Source organism: Poecilia latipinna, unplaced genomic scaffold, assembly GCF_001443285.1.
Source record: "Poecilia latipinna isolate Pla-1442-1.1 unplaced genomic scaffold, P_latipinna-1.0 Scaffold2653, whole genome shotgun sequence".
Classification (NCBI taxonomy): domain Eukaryota; kingdom Metazoa; phylum Chordata; class Actinopteri; order Cyprinodontiformes; family Poeciliidae; genus Poecilia; species Poecilia latipinna.
In genome coordinates, this window is record NW_015115269.1 from 40015 (window position 1) to 56946 (window position 16932).

Here is a 16932-nt window from a genome sequence, read left to right on the forward strand (position 1 = left end):
TCACTAATAAACTAAAATAATCCTTTTCTGGGTTAAACTCCACCTCTTTCCTCTTTTTCACTAGAAAAAGAGGAAAGGACACATTAGGGCAAATGGCAACATTCAGACAAAACAAAGGGCAAAACAAAGACTTGAGTGAAGGCGGTGATGTCACAGGGCCATGAAACCAGGTGGCTGAGGCTCCTGGCAAGTTTGATAAAGGTGTTGTTTATCGAGGAATGATGTCTTTGGCAGGCCTCAGCTCCACAGCTCCATGGATACAGGAGGGGGTGGGGAGGGAAGAGCGTTGTGTTTACATATCTTCAAGGAGATTAGAAATATGCAGCCCTTCCAAGGCCACATGGGGAAAGCCAATTCAGAAACAGAATGTCTTAGGTCAGGAAGATTATAAATTTCAATCTTCCCTAAAGTCTCTCTGATACATCTCAGTTCCCAATCATCCAAATTAGTTTGGTCGTTCCACTGAGCCGAAACTAGCAACTTCTCCAAGATCGATTCCATTCCATTAGTGAGTTTTAGAGTCCTTGTCTCTGTCCACAACAACAGTCTGAGTGTTTGCTAGTTCGGCCAAGTCCATCACAAATTTGTTGATAATCCAGGAATCCACAAGCTCCAAACAGCAGAAATCCTGTTATCATGAATAAATCCAGGGTGAATCCTGCTGGGTGTGTCCCCGCAGGACAAGAGGGCTCTCCTGTGCCCAGACTTCTCATCGAGAAAATTTGATCAATTGCATTGAGAGATCGGTTGACCAGATCCATAATTTGTAGATTTGGTGATTTGGAGGAAGACACCTTCCATGTGTATTTATCGCCAACCATACAGAATCATGTCATCCAGGATGGATGTTAATGAAAGGTCTGAACAAAGCTTTAAACTCAACTTAGTAAACAAACAAGGTTTGCTTCCTAAAAGCATGCAGCGCCTTACGTCACTGGAAGACAATGCAGTGATATCACTTTTAGTTTTATGACCTTCAAACAGGTGGGATATTTGCTGAGTAGTCTGTACTTTGATCTGTCCAGGTTTTATAATAATAATGATCTCATTTCTTTTACTAATGCCTCCCTGACCCATTAAAGACCTCCCGATGTTGGTAGAAGAAACCCGTCTGGGTCCCTTTCAAATTGGACCTGAATTGATCAAATATGATGGATATTCTGAACTGTTTTGGTCAAAAGAAATCTCAGATTAAACACAGATTAAAAGTTTAAATTCAGTGTTTTTATTGTTGAACTGTTTACAGATTCCCTTGAGTCTGACTGAGATTCTGCAACTAACGACTAGTAGTAATCTATTAATCTGGAGATTAACTGGATTAAAAATTGGCACATTCTGCATATTTTTTATTTAACTATTCAAGCGGTGAAGCTGCAACTATGAGGAATTTTGGTGAGGACATATTTACAAAGGAGTTTTCTGAAATTATAACAACATTAAATATTATTGTCTCCATGATTCCTGCTGTTTAAGACGTGAAAACCTGACTGCATGTCTGTACGTTGTAGGCCCTCTGCCCATGGAAGACATCGCAAAAATGGCTGACGAGTGCATGCGAGACGTGGATGAGGATGATGACGACGACAACATTGAAGATGATGAAGATCTTTTGGTTGGTGCTGAACGTGTTACACACTCATGTCAGAGAAACTGATCATTTTGCAGTGGTCTCTTAATTTTTTCCACAGCTCTATGAGAAGTGGGGCCATAAAAATAAACAGTAAAGTCAAAATGCTATGAGAATAAAGTCGTAGTTTTACCAGAATAAAGTTATGTTGTGAGAATAGTTGTACGAAAACAAAGTATTATATAACCTTATTCTTGTAATTTTACTTCTTTTATCTTCTAATATTCCATTGAACCAGAAAAGTTATTTTCTTTTTAACTCAAAGCTACAGCTAGTTCACCCTGTAGAAGAGCAGCAGAGCTTCCTGTAGGTTAGTAATGGTAAACATTAATTTAGCAGTGTGAAATGATCGTTTGAGATCATCTAAGTTCTCAAATGATCTTACATGTCACTGCGCAGGTGGAAAACTTTCCATTCATCTGTCAAGATGAACACCGCCTGGTTGTTGATCAGTGGGCGCTTTCTTTCTCCATCAGGCCGAGCTCCAGGAAGTGGTGGGCGACGAGGAAGTCGGGGACGCAGCAACTCCTTCCTCCACATCCTCCGCCTCTGCTGACTCTTCTCAAGTCGAAACAGTCGAGCCTCCAGCTGCACAGGTATGAAACAAACAAAACACATCAAGTAGATTTTTTTCTGTTTTTAGTTTTTCAAACTGGAAGGAAGGAATTTCTGCCCTAATTTCCTGTAACGCGAGTGTGATGACTTATTTTGGAAACAGTCCAACTGGTAGTTATTTCGGTTGGATGGCAGCTTTAAGTTCCTTGCATGACTTTAATATTTTAAATGATTTGTGTTTTTCAAATTCTAAGCAGTCATTATTTTGGTGTTTATTTCCTTGGATTGTTGCTCCTGTGCAAACAGGAGAGGTTTGCAGCTCACAGTTTGCATATTGACTAATTTATTCGACTCCGGCTCTTTTCTGTGTTTGTTTACGTTACCTGCTTGTTTATTTTTTGCATGTGGCTGAACCAGGAAGTAAAGGTCTCCACTGCGGCGCCCGGTAGCCTCCAGCATACGCTGGAGGAGCGAGCAGAGATGTACAAGACGGCGATACAGAACGCAAAGTCTGCAGGAGAGACATCTAAAGCCAGAAGATACGATCGGGGTCTGAAGGTTGGTAAAGATGCACCATGATGATGAAGATCCAACTTATTTAAAGGCTCACTCACAGAGGATATGTCTGAATTTAAAAAAGATGTGTGTTTTTGTGAAAGATTTGTTTATAATTTTTTCCTGTCTGTTGGAAGGAATTAAAATTTCAAATTAAAATATCCTGTTTGTTCTAGAAGTTGATAATACTGACCTGAATTAATACATGTTCATTTCAACAGTAAAGAGCCTCCTTTTTATTTTGTGTTCAAAACAGAGATCGGCAAGAATAGAAGAAGTTTTTTAAGTGATTAAAAAACTTTCTATTCTGTAATAATGCTGCTTTCCTCTTGACAGACTCTGGAGTCGATGATAGCCGCTGTGAAAAAGGGAAAGCCTGTAAACGAATCGGAGATCCCGCCGCCTGTAGCTACCGGAGCCCCGACCGCCGCGCCTCGACCAGCTGTCCCTTCCAGACCCGCTCCCCCCGTCCCCTCGCGTCCCGAGCGGGAGACGGAGACGACCACGCTGCCGACTGCCTCGCCCGACGCCGTCACACCCAGCAGCGAAGAAGAGCGGTCTTCTGCTGCTAGCGTACCGACTCTGAGCGACCGTCCATCGCCTGAGGAGACTCCCGCTGAGCTGTCAAAGCCCCGACCGACAGAATGTAAGTTTTACAGTTAATCATTTATTTTAATATAAAAATAAGTTAAGTTTCAATAAACAAGAACAAAAAATGTTTTCTATCTTGCTGGCCAAAATCCTGCTGGCATCTCTTTTTATCATCTTGTTGGCACCAATGTGTTTAAATTCAAACTAGCTTAATCGCATGATAAATTAACACAAGCTCAATGATTTGTATTTGCATGATTTATTGTTTTCTCTTTTCTCTCTTTCTACAAAAAAATGTGACAAAGGTCTATATTGGTCTCAACTGGACCTTTTTTTAAAGACAGTTTTATTTACAGAGGCTTCATTGTTTGTTTTATTTGTTGTTTATGTTGCTTTGTTTATATATTTTGGAAATTTAAAATGTTAAGTGTTCATTAGAATTGAAAGTTTATGTATTTTTGAGAATGTGTCTTTGCATTATATTAGTTGAAAATGATCCCAAAATAACAATATTATAGTTTATCGCAATAATTTATCAACCAGCAGAATTTGCTATCATGACAAATGCATGCATGTATGTCGTTCAATACATAAACTTTATTGATATAACTGTTTCTAAGTTTATTCTAGTGAAGGTATTCATTCTGTGTCAGAGACTCGTGCCTTTCATTGGTCTGAGTGGAACAGCTGACCTGCTGCCTGAATGAGGCTTTTCTCTCTGGTAACCGTTTCCTCCTCCGTTGCAGCCGAGGCGACGAAGGCGATGCTTCTGGAGAGGCAGAAAGAATACAAGCTGGCAGCTCTGAGAGCGAAGAAGGACGGAGACATGGAGCAGGCGAAGCTTTACTTCAGGACCAGCAAGGCGAGTTCAGTCACCCTGACAAACGTTTTAAAATGTCCTCTGTGTAAAACATCACGCTTTGTTATCCAAGTGAAGTTTTTTTTTTTAAAAAGCAGCCAACGGCTTGGTGGACAGATCCTAAGAAAAACTGCAAATACAGTTTTTAAAAATATATTTTATAGATCCTGTGTTGCATCTGCAGGTTTTATGTCTCATTTATTTGAATGAAATTCAGTCAGGTTGTTGAGCAGAAAATGACTTTGTAACAATTGACAATGTTTTTGTCCTTATTTTCAGTGTTTCCCCTTATTAACTGTTAAAGGTTGCTGCTGCTAAAATCACATAATGTATTGATTATTATTGTTTATTAAGGACTTACTAAGATTTATTTATTGTATTTTTATAGTCATGACAGAGATTTATAAATGTTTTTTTTTTTAATTCAAGTAAACATGTTTAGGGAAGTCAAACATAAAGTTTCATTTTGATCATGTCTGCTGTTACAGCTGGGTGTTTATTAAAAGGATGAACAGTGTGGTGGGAGATTAAACCAGAAATTCAGAGTTAAAACTCCCTGAATTCACCAGAAGTTTCCATTTTAAAGTGGCTGCTGCTCAGCATTTTGCTGTCCTGTTTTTCATAACCTTCATAAACACGTTACCAAAAACCGTGTTTACGCTCGCGGCCTTTACCTCACGCTGGCTGCTCAAACCCAGGCAGTGACTTAAATATACGTTATGTTGTTGTGCAAAAGCCTCAGCGTGTTGTTGGCTGCTCCAGATTCTGCTGAGCAGCATTGTCCTCAGTTTGGACGGACGCTGGAAGACGAGCAAGCTGCTTTCATCTTGCATTTTATCACCACTTAAAACTCACTGGACAGGTTCAGTAAGAAAAACGTTTTAACATTTCATACCTCCACTTCCCTTTATGAAGCGCAACAATGTTATCTGTTCTGGTCAAAATAACATTCTTAGTAGTAAAAATTCAAACTAAGGGTATTAATAGTTATGATTTGTGGTAGAAATTCACCCGTAGAGATCTAGAATTACAACAACTAGAATGACAATTTGAAGAATAGCGTTCTAGATTGCTTAAATGTTGACTGCTGATGGGAAGAATGTCATTTTTAAAATCGTATTTATACTCTTAATATCAAAATAATGTAAAATAAATAAAAAGAAATAAATAAAAGCACCCAAACTAAAAATATTATTAAATAATAAACTGTATCTATGATAAGAAAGTGGATCATCACAGTGGTTTTATCAAGTTTGGATGCTAAAAATGAAACCAGAACTTCTGAGTTTCACATATTCTACCCAACTACCACCATAAACTAGATTGTTTGGGCATTTGGTTGAGAAAACCTGTTATTTTTTCATCTTATTTATGTCAAATGTTATCTAGGGTTGGTTTGTCTGTGATTCAGGAAGTTTATCACTCTAGAAATCAGAAATGCACAAATTTTTTTATGAGGAAGAATAGATATATTGATTTAAAAAGGAAAAGAAAAGCCTATTAAATGTGAAAGTGGCTTGCATTAGAGCCAACACTCTGGCACCTTACTTAGGGTTTACTTTAAACTGCAGCGTTGCATAATATTTAGTGGTATGAAACCATAACTTGTTCCTGAAGCCGGAACCAGCTCATGCCTAGTGTGTGTGTGATTAACTTGTGTAACAGATTCAGACACCAAAACAGAAAGCAGAGCAAACGAAATGGACAGAAATGTAGATTTAGATAATATAAAAAAGATTTATAAACTGTAATTTGTTTCATTGGAATACAAGGTTCAGGTCTGTTCTGTAGGAAGGTAACCTCGTGTGATTTCTGTTGTAATCAATATGTCAAAAATAATATAGTGTTAGGAGAAACACTGTAAAGTTTGTCACTTTAGCTGCTTAATAAAACTGTTTTCCTCAGTCAGACGTTTAAGACGTTTGCGTTCTGTTTGTGTTGCTGCCAGATTTCCCTCAGAGGAATGTGAAGTGAAATATGCCAACAATGCCAGAGCTGACACAAGAGCATCATTATGTGTTTTGTTTTTTTTGTGCAGAACTTCGACGCAGTGATCGAGGCGTTGGAGAAAGGACAAGCAGTCGACCTCAGTGGCCTTCCTTCACCGCCTGGAAAAGGTCAGGAATGCTGGAAATGAGTCGGGTTTTAATAGGGAAGAAGATCTGAATGCTATGGAAGAACACTGCAGTCACAGAGGAAAATAATAGACATCATCACCTTATAATGTGATAATTATATTGGAGAATCGTGATGCCTATGCAAATGTGATCAATTTATTTCAAATGGTGGATTGTCCCAGTTGATTTTTCCTCCAATAACGTCCTTAGCGACTAAATTCATATTCAGATTCACTTTATTTTTACAAAAAAGAAAACAAAATGTTACTTTTACAAACCAATAATTTACCAAAAAAGGAGTGGAGTCCCCTGCATGTCGTGTTGACAACTAGTAGCAAATCACTGCGTCACGTTTTCTTTTATATACCGGGCGTAAATTTAAGATTTAGCATGTTATATTGATAATTTAACTGCTAAAACCAACGCTAGTCATTGTCAGCAAGCAGCTTTTTCATCATCTTAGGAAGGTGGAGGCGTGACGCTGCGATGAAGTCAATTCTAGCCAAGACTTAAACCTGCCTATAACTGATAAATAAGACAGTTATTTGTCTCTCTAAAAGAGTTTAAGATGTGTTTTAATACTTGAACTTTCTGTTTAATTGGACTGAAGTCGTTTGAAACTAAATGTTCAATCAACCCTGATTTCCTTATTAAGGCAACTTTTCAATAATAAATATATACCTGGACTCAGGACTATAACTAAGTGGATATAAATGGCTTGTATTGTGAAATAACATTGAATTCAGAAATGTGTAATCTGTGTTTTTGTGCCTGGGATGAAATATTCGGCTCTTGTGTTCCAGGTGCAGGAGGAATCTCTGCTGCAGTGAGCAAACCTTCATCTGAGCAAAACCTGCAGGCCTCCCACACTGTTACTGCAGCATCTGGTAGTTATCCATTAAATGTTTAATTTCCCGTTTGTTTTTTGTCGTGTTGTTACCAAGTTCCTATCGCTCTCTTTCCAGTTAACTCCTCTTTGATTTAAGTATTTTCTATTCAAATATTTTGTATCGCCAAACTTTATTTCACATCTTTTTGTCAACAAGTTGGTCCATCCACCCATCAGTCTGTCCATTTGTTTGTACGCCTGTCCATCTGTCTGAGCAAATCTTCATCCATCTATTATTTATCCATTGATTTATTAAACTATAATCAATGTTTATCAATCTATCCAGGTGTCCTTCCTCTATTTATCCGTCCATCCCTTCAAACTCCTCACAGACTTTTTTGACCTACATCTAGACTTACTTATCTTTAGGGAGAGAGCGATGAAAGAAAAGTCTCTTTATGTTTGACTTTGGAAAACACACAGGAACCTTGAGTTGTTATTAACATGTACCACCAAGCGTCTCTGTGTCATGAGGTAGAAACTGAAGAATTAAAACTGTTTCAGGCCCTGCTGGCCCTTCGGCTCCCAAAGACGTCCTGGAGGCTCTGGAGCAAAGACGAGTGAAATATGTGGAGGCATCAAATCAGGCCAAGGCCAGCGGAGACGACCGCAAGGCCCGGATGCACGACCGCATCGCGAAGGTACGAGGGAACGAATGCCTCTTAGCGTCTCTACAGACTGCATGTTTTCAGTGCTTCCACACAGCAGGTGGATTATTTTTCACTCCTTTATTAGTGCCTTAAAAACACTAAATGTTACTGTATTTCGGTTAGTTTCTCATGAGATAACTTAATTCTCTTGAAATGAATCAAAACTAACTTTCAAGTAGCTTTAAAAAAGCTTATTTTAAGGCAATACTTTCTTAATGTTGATAAAGAAATACTAGTTCACTTATAACAAGGAATAATGTCTGGTTGTCAGTAAAATTATCTGCCATAAATAGCAATTTTTCATTGAATTAAGGAATTATTTACTTAAACTCATGTATCTTCCTGAAAAGTTACTTCTCAGTACATTTCGGCTTAAGTCAAGTGAATTTGTTACCATTTACAATTTATTTTTACTTTTATTTTGCACATTTATTTCAGATCATCACAGATTTTATAGTACAAGAAATAGAAGACAGAGTAATTTCCTCCCTAATTTAACTCGTAAATTATGTCAGTCAGTTTCCCATCAGACATGTAGAAACAGAGCTTGAGTGATTTCAGGAAGTAGGGTAGAAAATCTACTTGTTCTCTTTGTAAATCACAACTTATTGTAACTAAAACCGTTTTAATGTTTCTCTGCTGCAGCAATACCAGAGCGCCATCCGGGCTCACAAAGCCGGGAAACCAGTCGACTTCGACGAGCTTCCAGTTCCTCCCGGTTGGTACCATGTTGCTAATTTTATCTCATTTTATGGGTTCATGTGCCGCTTAGTCGTCATTGCTGTTGGATTTGTGCCAGCTTCTAGGCATCATAGGTCTATAAAATTCACCAGAAGGTGGTGAGATCAGAGCAGGAGTTTCTTTAGCTGAATATTTTTCATGTTTGATGGTTTATTTTGAAGACGGTGAAAAATCTGAAGGCTGTCTGTGATTTTAATGCTGCGAAAACAAAATTTGACCAAGTAAGACAAAACTAACTCTCAGCTTTTGTTTCAGCAAGAAACAAGAGCAAAAGTGCCAGTTCCACTGGCAGATTATTACAATGCCAGATTATTACAATGTAATAATCTGCCAGTTCCACTGGCAGATTATTACATTTATCTAATATAAATGTAATAATGTAAATTATTATGTTTATATAACATAAATCTGACCTGTAAATTGCTGCGTTTTCAATCAGAATTTTTCATCCTGGTTAAAAACGCTAAGTGTGGTGCTGTGGTGGCGCAGGGGCAAAGCACAACCCACGTATTGAGGCCTTGGTCCTCGTGGCGGTGGTCCCAGGTTCGATTCCCGGCCTGGTGACATTCGCCACATGTCTTCCCCCTCTCTCATTACCCTCTTTCATGTCGAACTACTTTCAGATAAAGGCCACTAGAGCCAACAAACCTTTAAAAAAAAAATCTAAGTGTCAGGTCGATGTTCCAGGTTTTCCTCCGATCCCGGGCCAGAAGGTGGCAGGCGATGAACAGGGGCTTGTCGCTACGCTGGAGGCGGCCAGCAAACTCGCTTCCACTGATGTTGCTGATGAAGATGATGATGAAAAGGAGGAAGAGGTGAGTTTTCTGGGTTGTTTTTTATTTTTATACAGTAGGTTTTTTTCTCCTAACTTACCGAATCTCTCTCAGTCTAAGGTCGGTGTTTTAGAAAAGCCGAAGAAGCCGACGTTGGACGTCCCGTCAGCCGGTCCGGAGAGGAAACGCTCGCCGTCGGCTTCGCCTGACAGAAAGTCTGCAGAGGAAAACCTCTCGCCTGCAGGTTTGTCTCTGAATCAGCATCGTTTACTGACTGGCTGGATCAACGTCCAAATAAACAAAACGTTGCCGACCTCATGAGGACATAAATAATATTTGGACACCCCTGTAATGGTCTTCTTTAGTTCGTTTTTTTGTTTTTATTTCTAAAGTGGTGTGCTGGAAAAGTTTAGTCTTGAAAAGAGCTTGAGTTATTTTGAGGGAAAAGCGTGTGAATCCTGCGTGTCGCTCCTGTTTGGGTTGATTTCTGTGTGTCCTCTCCAGCCGCTCAGCTGCTGGAGCTTTTGGACAGCAGGAAGAAACAGTTCATGAAGGCGGCTCTGCAGGCCAAGCAGAAGAACGACATGGAGCAAGCAAAGGTTTTCCTCCGCACCGCGAAGGGCTTGGACCCCATGATCGAAGCGGCGCGCAGCGGCAAAACGGTGGACATCAGCACGGTGAGCAGGAAAACAGGCTGCATCCCTGCCTTCTGTGAAACATCGCCACCTTCAGGAAGCTTTCACACCTGGTGGACTCTGTTCAACTGAGGAGCAAAGTACAACAGCGGTTATATTTTCAGCCGGTGGGGTTTGCATTCACACTGCACAGAGTCAAACCATCCAAACTGGTTTAAAAACTGTTCCCCTCCTGGCCTGTGGGGGCGCTGCACCAATAACTACTGAGGGAATTGACACGAAACCCTTTGAAAAAGACTTGAGTTCAACTTTTTTCTTCATAGAATGAAAACAAAAATATTTTAGCGGTTGAAGAATTAGTTTGGCCATCGCCAACGGGTGTAAAATCACTTTAAATTCTGCCGTTCCTCGATCTCCGGGTCGGCTTTACTCGACACGCAGACCCGTTGCCGTGGCAATCGACACAACGCCTCCGCTAACCCACAGAGCAGAGGGTGATATATTGACCAGAATGCCCTGCGCTGTCGTCCACTTCCACAGGTTTGTTTGCATTCACACTGCATTCAAACGGCGTCAGAGTTCACTTCAACCGAACGGAGGCTTGTTTTAGTTCGTATCAGAGTCCGATTAGCTTTTACTCATCCCCAAATGAACCCCACCCTCCAGACCAGTGAACTGGTTTGATTAAAGCGAACTGAACAGGGCTGGTGTGAATGAATCCTCAGAGATGTGCTTTTCCCCCCAAACGGCAAACTGTAACAGGTTTGTTGTTCTGTTGAAGCTGCCGTCGCCCCCTGGTGACGAGGAGGACGACTTCATCCTGGTGCACCACAGCGACGTTCAGGTTTCAGAGAAAGCTGGCCCGGTTTACACACAACTGTGCAGCATCCTGAAGGAGCAGCATGAGGTGAAACTCTGAGAGTCAAACCCTAACTCTGGTTTCTTCAGTTTTGTTTCTCCAACCGCTGTGATTTCCATCTGTCCTTCCAGAAATGCTTGACGTACTCCAAGCAGTTCACTCACCTGGGGAACGTCTCTGAAACCACAAAGTGAGCCTCCTCTGTTGGTTCCTGAAGGTTACCACTGCACTGATTTGTTTTTGGAGCTCAGGATTGTGGTTAAATGCTCTGATTTCCTGGAGGATTACACCGATGTGACGTGTCTGTGTGTTTGAGGTTTGAGAAACTGGCAGAAAGCTGCAAGAAGAGCCTGGACGTCCTGAAGCTGGCTCAGTCCAGAGGCCTTCCTCCCCCCCAGCATCACTTCGAGGAGAAATCCTTCCGCACTGTGAGGTGGGAACGCTGCTCTTCTATCCTGACCAGGTGTCGGTCCTCATGTGTTCACAGCTTTTCTCTTTTTCTAGAATATTTCCAGAGCTGAGCAGCACAGACATGGTGGTCCTCATCGTGAAAGGCATGAACCTTCCTGCTCCCAGTGGTAAAAACATTCAGACGCACCAAACAAGGACAGAACTGGATAAACCAAAACGTTTAGCTCAACGTTTCCTGAAAAGTCGGATTCAATACGAGTTTTTTTATGTTTACATTTATTACTAAATATGACTTTAGGAAAACTATAATATTCTTTATGGTTGTTTTATCTTCCACAGGAGTTCAACCAAATGATCTGGATGCTTATATCAAGTTTGATTTTCCGTACCCCAGCGCAGTAAGTTCGTTTAAATTAATATTGGATTATTTAGAACATGTGACCAGGAAGAGGATCAGGGACACTAAAAAAACAAAACTTACTTTTTCTGTCAGAATGTTGACTTTTTTTTTCAGAATTTTGACTTTTTCTCCAAATTTTGCCGTTTTCTGTCAGAATTTATAAATTTTTCTCAGAATTTTGACTGTTTTTTCTCAGAATTCTTTTTCTCTTTTTTGACTTTAATCCTCTGAGATTAAAGTCAAAAAAGAGAAAAACAGGGAATTGTTTTTCAGTGGCCCTAATTGTCCTCTGTTCATGACATTTATGATAAAATCTGTTTCCTGCTTCATTAAAATCTGTTTTCTTCTTTATTAAAATCTGTTTTCTTCTTCATTAAATCTGTTTTCTTCTTCATTAAATCTGTTTTTTTTAATTAAAATCTGTTTTCTTCTTTATTAAAATCTGTTTTCTGCTTCATTAAATCTGTTTTTTCTTCATTTAATCTGTTTTTTTCTTCATTAAATCATTTTCTGCCTCCTCCTGCAGGAGCAGCCGCAGAAACACAAAACAAACGTCATCAAAAACACTAACTCACCAGGTAAATCATGAATCTGATGTCGAGACGTTTTCACTGCTGTTTATGAATATTTTGGAACGTTGTCAAGTGAAATCTCTAGATATAAATTTAATTTCTCCAAACGGACAAACTGTACCTTAAAACAAGAATTAAAATAAATTATTCCAGCACTCAACTTTTTCTGAACCCATTGCTAGACGTGTTGTCGTTTTCCTGTTGCTTCCTGATTGTGGCTTTTGTTCCCCAGATTTTGCTGCTCATGTCATGTTTTTTCTTCCCAGAATTCAACCAGAGCTTCACTCTGTCGATCAACCGGAACCACCGCGGCTTCAGGAGACTCGTGGCGTCGAAAGGCCTCAAACTGGAGCTGCTGCACAAAGGGTGAGGCTCCGACTCATCTAAAAATTATTCACATTTACCAAACGACAGAGAGACGTTCCTTTCTTCGGCCTCAGGGGTTTCCTGCGGAGCGACAAGCCCGTCGGGTCGGCGCTCATAAAGCTGGACAAACTGGAGTCACAGAGTGAAATCAGGGAAATTGTAGAGGTAAGAAAACGGAGAAACTCTGCAGAAATGTTCAGCCTGATCCTTTTTTGGTAAATTATGGGTTTGTAAAAGAGTATTTTATTTTGGTTTGTTTTTTGTAATGTTGTCAATTTACCAAACTAAAGTTAATCTGAAAAACAAATAATTAGCTGGCCTTTTCTCTGCTGTCGCACAGTTTCTGATTTAACTGTAACTTATAGGAAGTCAGGATTTACATTTTTAAATACTTTAATGTAAATTAAAATGTTTCACCAAATCTGAACTCTACACACTAAAAAAAGAGAACGTAACTCCAACTTAAAAAAATGCATGTTAATTCATCACGTGTAATCAAATTAAGTTTGTATAAACATAATAAATTTAGTTGAATAAACTTAATTCGGTTACCTGGGAATAGTTAACTCAATATGTAGGTCAAAGAGCTAAACTAATAATAAATAACAATAAATAATTGCCGCTTCTCTTTTTTTTTTTTTGTCCTGGCAGGTGATGGACGGCCGTAAACACACAGGAGGTCGAGTCGAGGTCAAAGTTCGCCTGCGGGAGCCTCTGAGTGGCCAGGATGTCCAGACGAGCACCGAGCGCTGGCTGGTCATCGACTCCTCAAAGGTAAACAAAATGTCTTTTAGTTGTTTCTTTTTTTAAATGTAATCTTTCACGTGTTTATTGAAATATTTTCTAATTTTCTCAATTTTTTAGGGTCTTTAGATTTTTATCCAATTCGAAGGAGTTTCACTTGAAGGTATGTTTTTTTCCATATGTTTTTTAGTAAATAATTTTTATATATCATGTGGTTAAAAAACCTCATAAAACTACTTATTTATTTACGAATTGAGTTCCACTTTCTCGATCTTACACTCACCAATCAGTGGCAGGAATATCAGTTTTATTTGTTTTTATGGTGGGCACTATTAACTAGGCGAAAATACTTTGTAAGATTTTGTTTTTACAGTGTAGAGAGGATAGCAAAATATAAGATTTTTTCTGAATTTCTTTAATATTTGTCTTAAAAAATATAGAATTTTCTTAAAAAGTCTTAAATTGTCCTAAAAGTCCTTAGTGTCTTGAATTGTCTTAAAAAGTATCGGATTGTCCAAAAAGTCTTAAATTGTCCTAAAAGTCTTAAATTGTCTTGAATTGTCTGATAAAGTTTTTCATTGTCTTAAAAAGTCTTGATTTTTTTTTTACTGCATTTATTCCGAGGTGAATAAATAAATTCGAATTGTCTTAAAAAGTCTTGATTGTTGCTGGTGAAACCTGCAGCTGTTAATCCTCAGTAATCCAGAGACTTGTTTCAGAATATTTGACCGATAATCTCTTCGCCCTGCAGGTGAAAACGGCCTCAATCAGAAACTTTTGGGACGACAAAGATGAGGTTCGGGGTCTCTGCTGAGGACGGTCACTGGTTCACACGGGACTGCGACCTTCACTGACCTTGGACGTCTTTAAACTTTTGCACATTAGCGCCACGCGGCAGCGTCTTTCTGCACAGGAGACGTTTGGTGTCGTAGAGGCATGAAGCGATGCGACGGCTCAGACTCGGGCGCCGGTTGTCACGACTCAGTCCTGCTGATGCCGAGGAGCTGCTCTCATCCTGCCGGCTAACTGAAATTCATTTCATATCCTGCAGCCAATAATGTGTACATATTCCTCATGTTCATACGAGTCTGGGATCGAGAACTTCACTATGCACTAATACCAAAGTAATCAGAGTTGCTGTAAAATCCTGCACATTTGAAATCACCTTTAGTTGCCAAATCTGCCGCAGACGTTTGTACTGACATTTATGCAACATGGCCGACGTGTTCATTAAGCCAAGAAGTTACGAAGCAACTCGAGGTGCGACTTTATTTTAGAGACGACTCGCTCTCAGCGCTTCCTGCTCAGACTGGACGAATTACATGTGTTTTGTTTACAGAGAGGAGCACAAAACCACAGGAAACCTTAGAATATAAAGATAAAGTAAGGGGTCAGAGGTCACTGAGTAACTTATCTAAGTAGCTGTCTTTATTTAATGTAGCTAAATGATTGGTTTCCTGCTTTACATCACAGTTTAAAGGGAGAAACGATTACCTTTGTGGCTGGAAACTGTTTATTTTCAGCAGAAAGACTGAAAACTGTTGGATAATGTAAATTAAGCAACAAAAAAATAATAATTTAGAATTATTTTAAAGCCATTGTTGACGTTTCAGCTCTTTCTGGTTGTTTTTTTAAAGGGCCAGTTACTGTAAAACTTAAAGTACGTCATCTGAAAAGTTAAAAGTTGAAAAAAATCTTTGTCACCAAGCCTCACATGTAAAACTTTTAATGTCTTAAAAAATAATAAAATTGTCTTTTTTGCAGAAGCATAAACTTTCACTGAACATTTTAGAGAAATCTAAATTATTCAGCAGATAAAATTATTTTAACACATTAATATTAAAATCCAAAAACTATTTGTCCCCAAAGCAACTTCTTTAAAAATAAATACGTTTCTAGGAACTTCTAATCTGTGAATCTGGTTCGCTGGGGAACTAATAAGATGCGACACGGCTGCCCATCTCTCCACAGTGAGCAGGATGAGACTGCAGCCAAAAAATAAATAAATCTCCAAAGGTCATAGTTCAAATAAAAATGTTTTGACATACAGCTGTTGGTACATTGGTGTCCAATGTGAGGTTGGTGGGCCATCTGTGGCCCTCAGAATGATTTTACAGCTGGACGCTTCTCTAATTTTTTATAAATTAAAAATGTCTCACCTCACAATAAATATAAAAGGAAAATAATACATTTTTCACAAATTCTCAGTGAGTTTATGCTGCTGCAGTAAAATAACTTTTGAAAAATAAATATTAGTTCTGATCACAGGAGTTTGTATCGACAAACTAAATCAGTTGATTACAGATTTTTGTTTTCTGAAAAGCCTGAGCGCGGAGAAGCTGTTAAATTTGCGTACTGGCCCTTTAAATCTCCCAGCTGAATGAAGCCATAAAACCTGCTGAGCCAAGTGAGTTTGGTCGCTACATTTCAGTTTTTGTTTTTATTCTGTGCAGAAAAGAAAACTTTAATATATATTTTGTCGCCATTTTGTTTTCTGTTGTTTAATCGACTGCAGGTTCATAAAATAATCTGTCAATATTTCTGTGAAGCTGCACCGCAATGTGTGTCTGACAGCATCTAAAACTGTATTAGAAACTAATATCCTGATCATGGTAACATCAAAACCAATAATTTTACTGTTAATTTAATTCTGCTGCATAAACGTTTTCCTGCAAACAAAAAAAATGGACATCATTTCATTTTTCTATAAGGTTTATTTTACATATGCTTTTTTTTTTCTTTTTTTTTCAAATAACCACTTCATGACATTTGTAAAAGAAAAATAAAGTACAAGAGTTTTGGCTTTTCCAAACTAATAATTTAAAAAAACAACAAAGACCAGTAAACAACGCAACGAGTGCATTTTTCAGGATTTATTTACTGTCAAAATGCAAAAAAAAAAAAGTTGATTTTTGTCTCCGTTTTGCATGCAGTGTTCTTAGAGTTTTGGAGAGAAACATTTTTTATTTTTACAACAAACAAAATGCTACTTTTCTGGTCAAATTGCACCTTTAGCGTTCGGATTTCGGACATATTGCACATATCTGAAGACGTCACTGTAAACGAAGACTCGGGGAAATAATCGGTTTGCTTTGGGGCAGCATGAAACCGAGTGACGATCACAGGAAGTGGCGACTGTTTCACCTTTTTATCACGATTACAGAACCTCCTAAAACACCTGGAGGTAAGAAATGATCCGCTGCCAATTGGAAATGTCGGCTCTTCTGCAGATTTTCAACAGATTGTCTAACGTTTTGATTCAACAGATGAGAAGAATCTCGTGATAAGATGGAGAATGTCACACAGAATGATTACTGTACAGACTTTTTTGTTTTATTTTTCTCTGTTGGTGGGGAAACGGAAACGGGAAGAATACATTCGTAGATTTCATCCGCAGGTCCGAGCCGCCGCTGGACGGACCCAATCTCTTGGTAGCTGCACTGCGAACGGCTGAAGCGTCTCCGGAGCTGCAGAGTTTCGGGGTTTTTTTTGGGAGGAAGCAGAACGCGGAGCGGAGATACATTCAGCCTCGGATCAGTCAGTGAATTTCTGAAATTACCTTTTCCTCCCAGAACGCGGCGCTCAACT

The 16932-nt window shown here is 39.1% G+C and overlaps 1 protein-coding gene across 2 annotated transcripts in view; it reads left to right on the forward strand.

Moving 5' to 3' along the window:
- cc2d1b (coiled-coil and C2 domain containing 1B) overlaps window positions 1-16029 on the forward strand; it is a 21908-nt gene extending 5879 nt beyond the window's left edge. Inside the window, exons 4-26 of one of the 2 annotated variants that reach the window (XM_015020767.1) lie at window positions 1509-1612; window positions 2104-2223; window positions 2600-2740; window positions 3074-3383; window positions 4075-4190; window positions 6226-6304; window positions 7108-7191; window positions 7698-7834; window positions 8489-8561; window positions 9272-9399; window positions 9472-9601; window positions 9862-10034; window positions 10774-10899; window positions 10983-11041; window positions 11168-11284; window positions 11356-11429; window positions 11602-11660; window positions 12189-12240; window positions 12501-12600; window positions 12675-12765; window positions 13252-13374; window positions 13465-13507; window positions 14096-16029. In XM_015020767.1, the coding sequence (XP_014876253.1) occupies window positions 1509-1612; window positions 2104-2223; window positions 2600-2740; window positions 3074-3383; window positions 4075-4190; window positions 6226-6304; window positions 7108-7191; window positions 7698-7834; window positions 8489-8561; window positions 9272-9399; window positions 9472-9601; window positions 9862-10034; window positions 10774-10899; window positions 10983-11041; window positions 11168-11284; window positions 11356-11429; window positions 11602-11660; window positions 12189-12240; window positions 12501-12600; window positions 12675-12765; window positions 13252-13374; window positions 13465-13473 (2405 nt within the window). In that variant the 3' untranslated portion in view covers window positions 13474-13507; window positions 14096-16029. The remainder of the gene's footprint in view (window positions 1-1508; window positions 1613-2103; window positions 2224-2599; window positions 2741-3073; window positions 3384-4074; window positions 4191-6225; window positions 6305-7107; window positions 7192-7697; window positions 7835-8488; window positions 8562-9271; window positions 9400-9471; window positions 9602-9861; window positions 10035-10773; window positions 10900-10982; window positions 11042-11167; window positions 11285-11355; window positions 11430-11601; window positions 11661-12188; window positions 12241-12500; window positions 12601-12674; window positions 12766-13251; window positions 13375-13464; window positions 13508-14095) is intronic. The other variant, XM_015020768.1, reaches the window with a different exon arrangement.
- The last annotated feature ends 903 nt before the right edge of the window (window positions 16030-16932 follow it).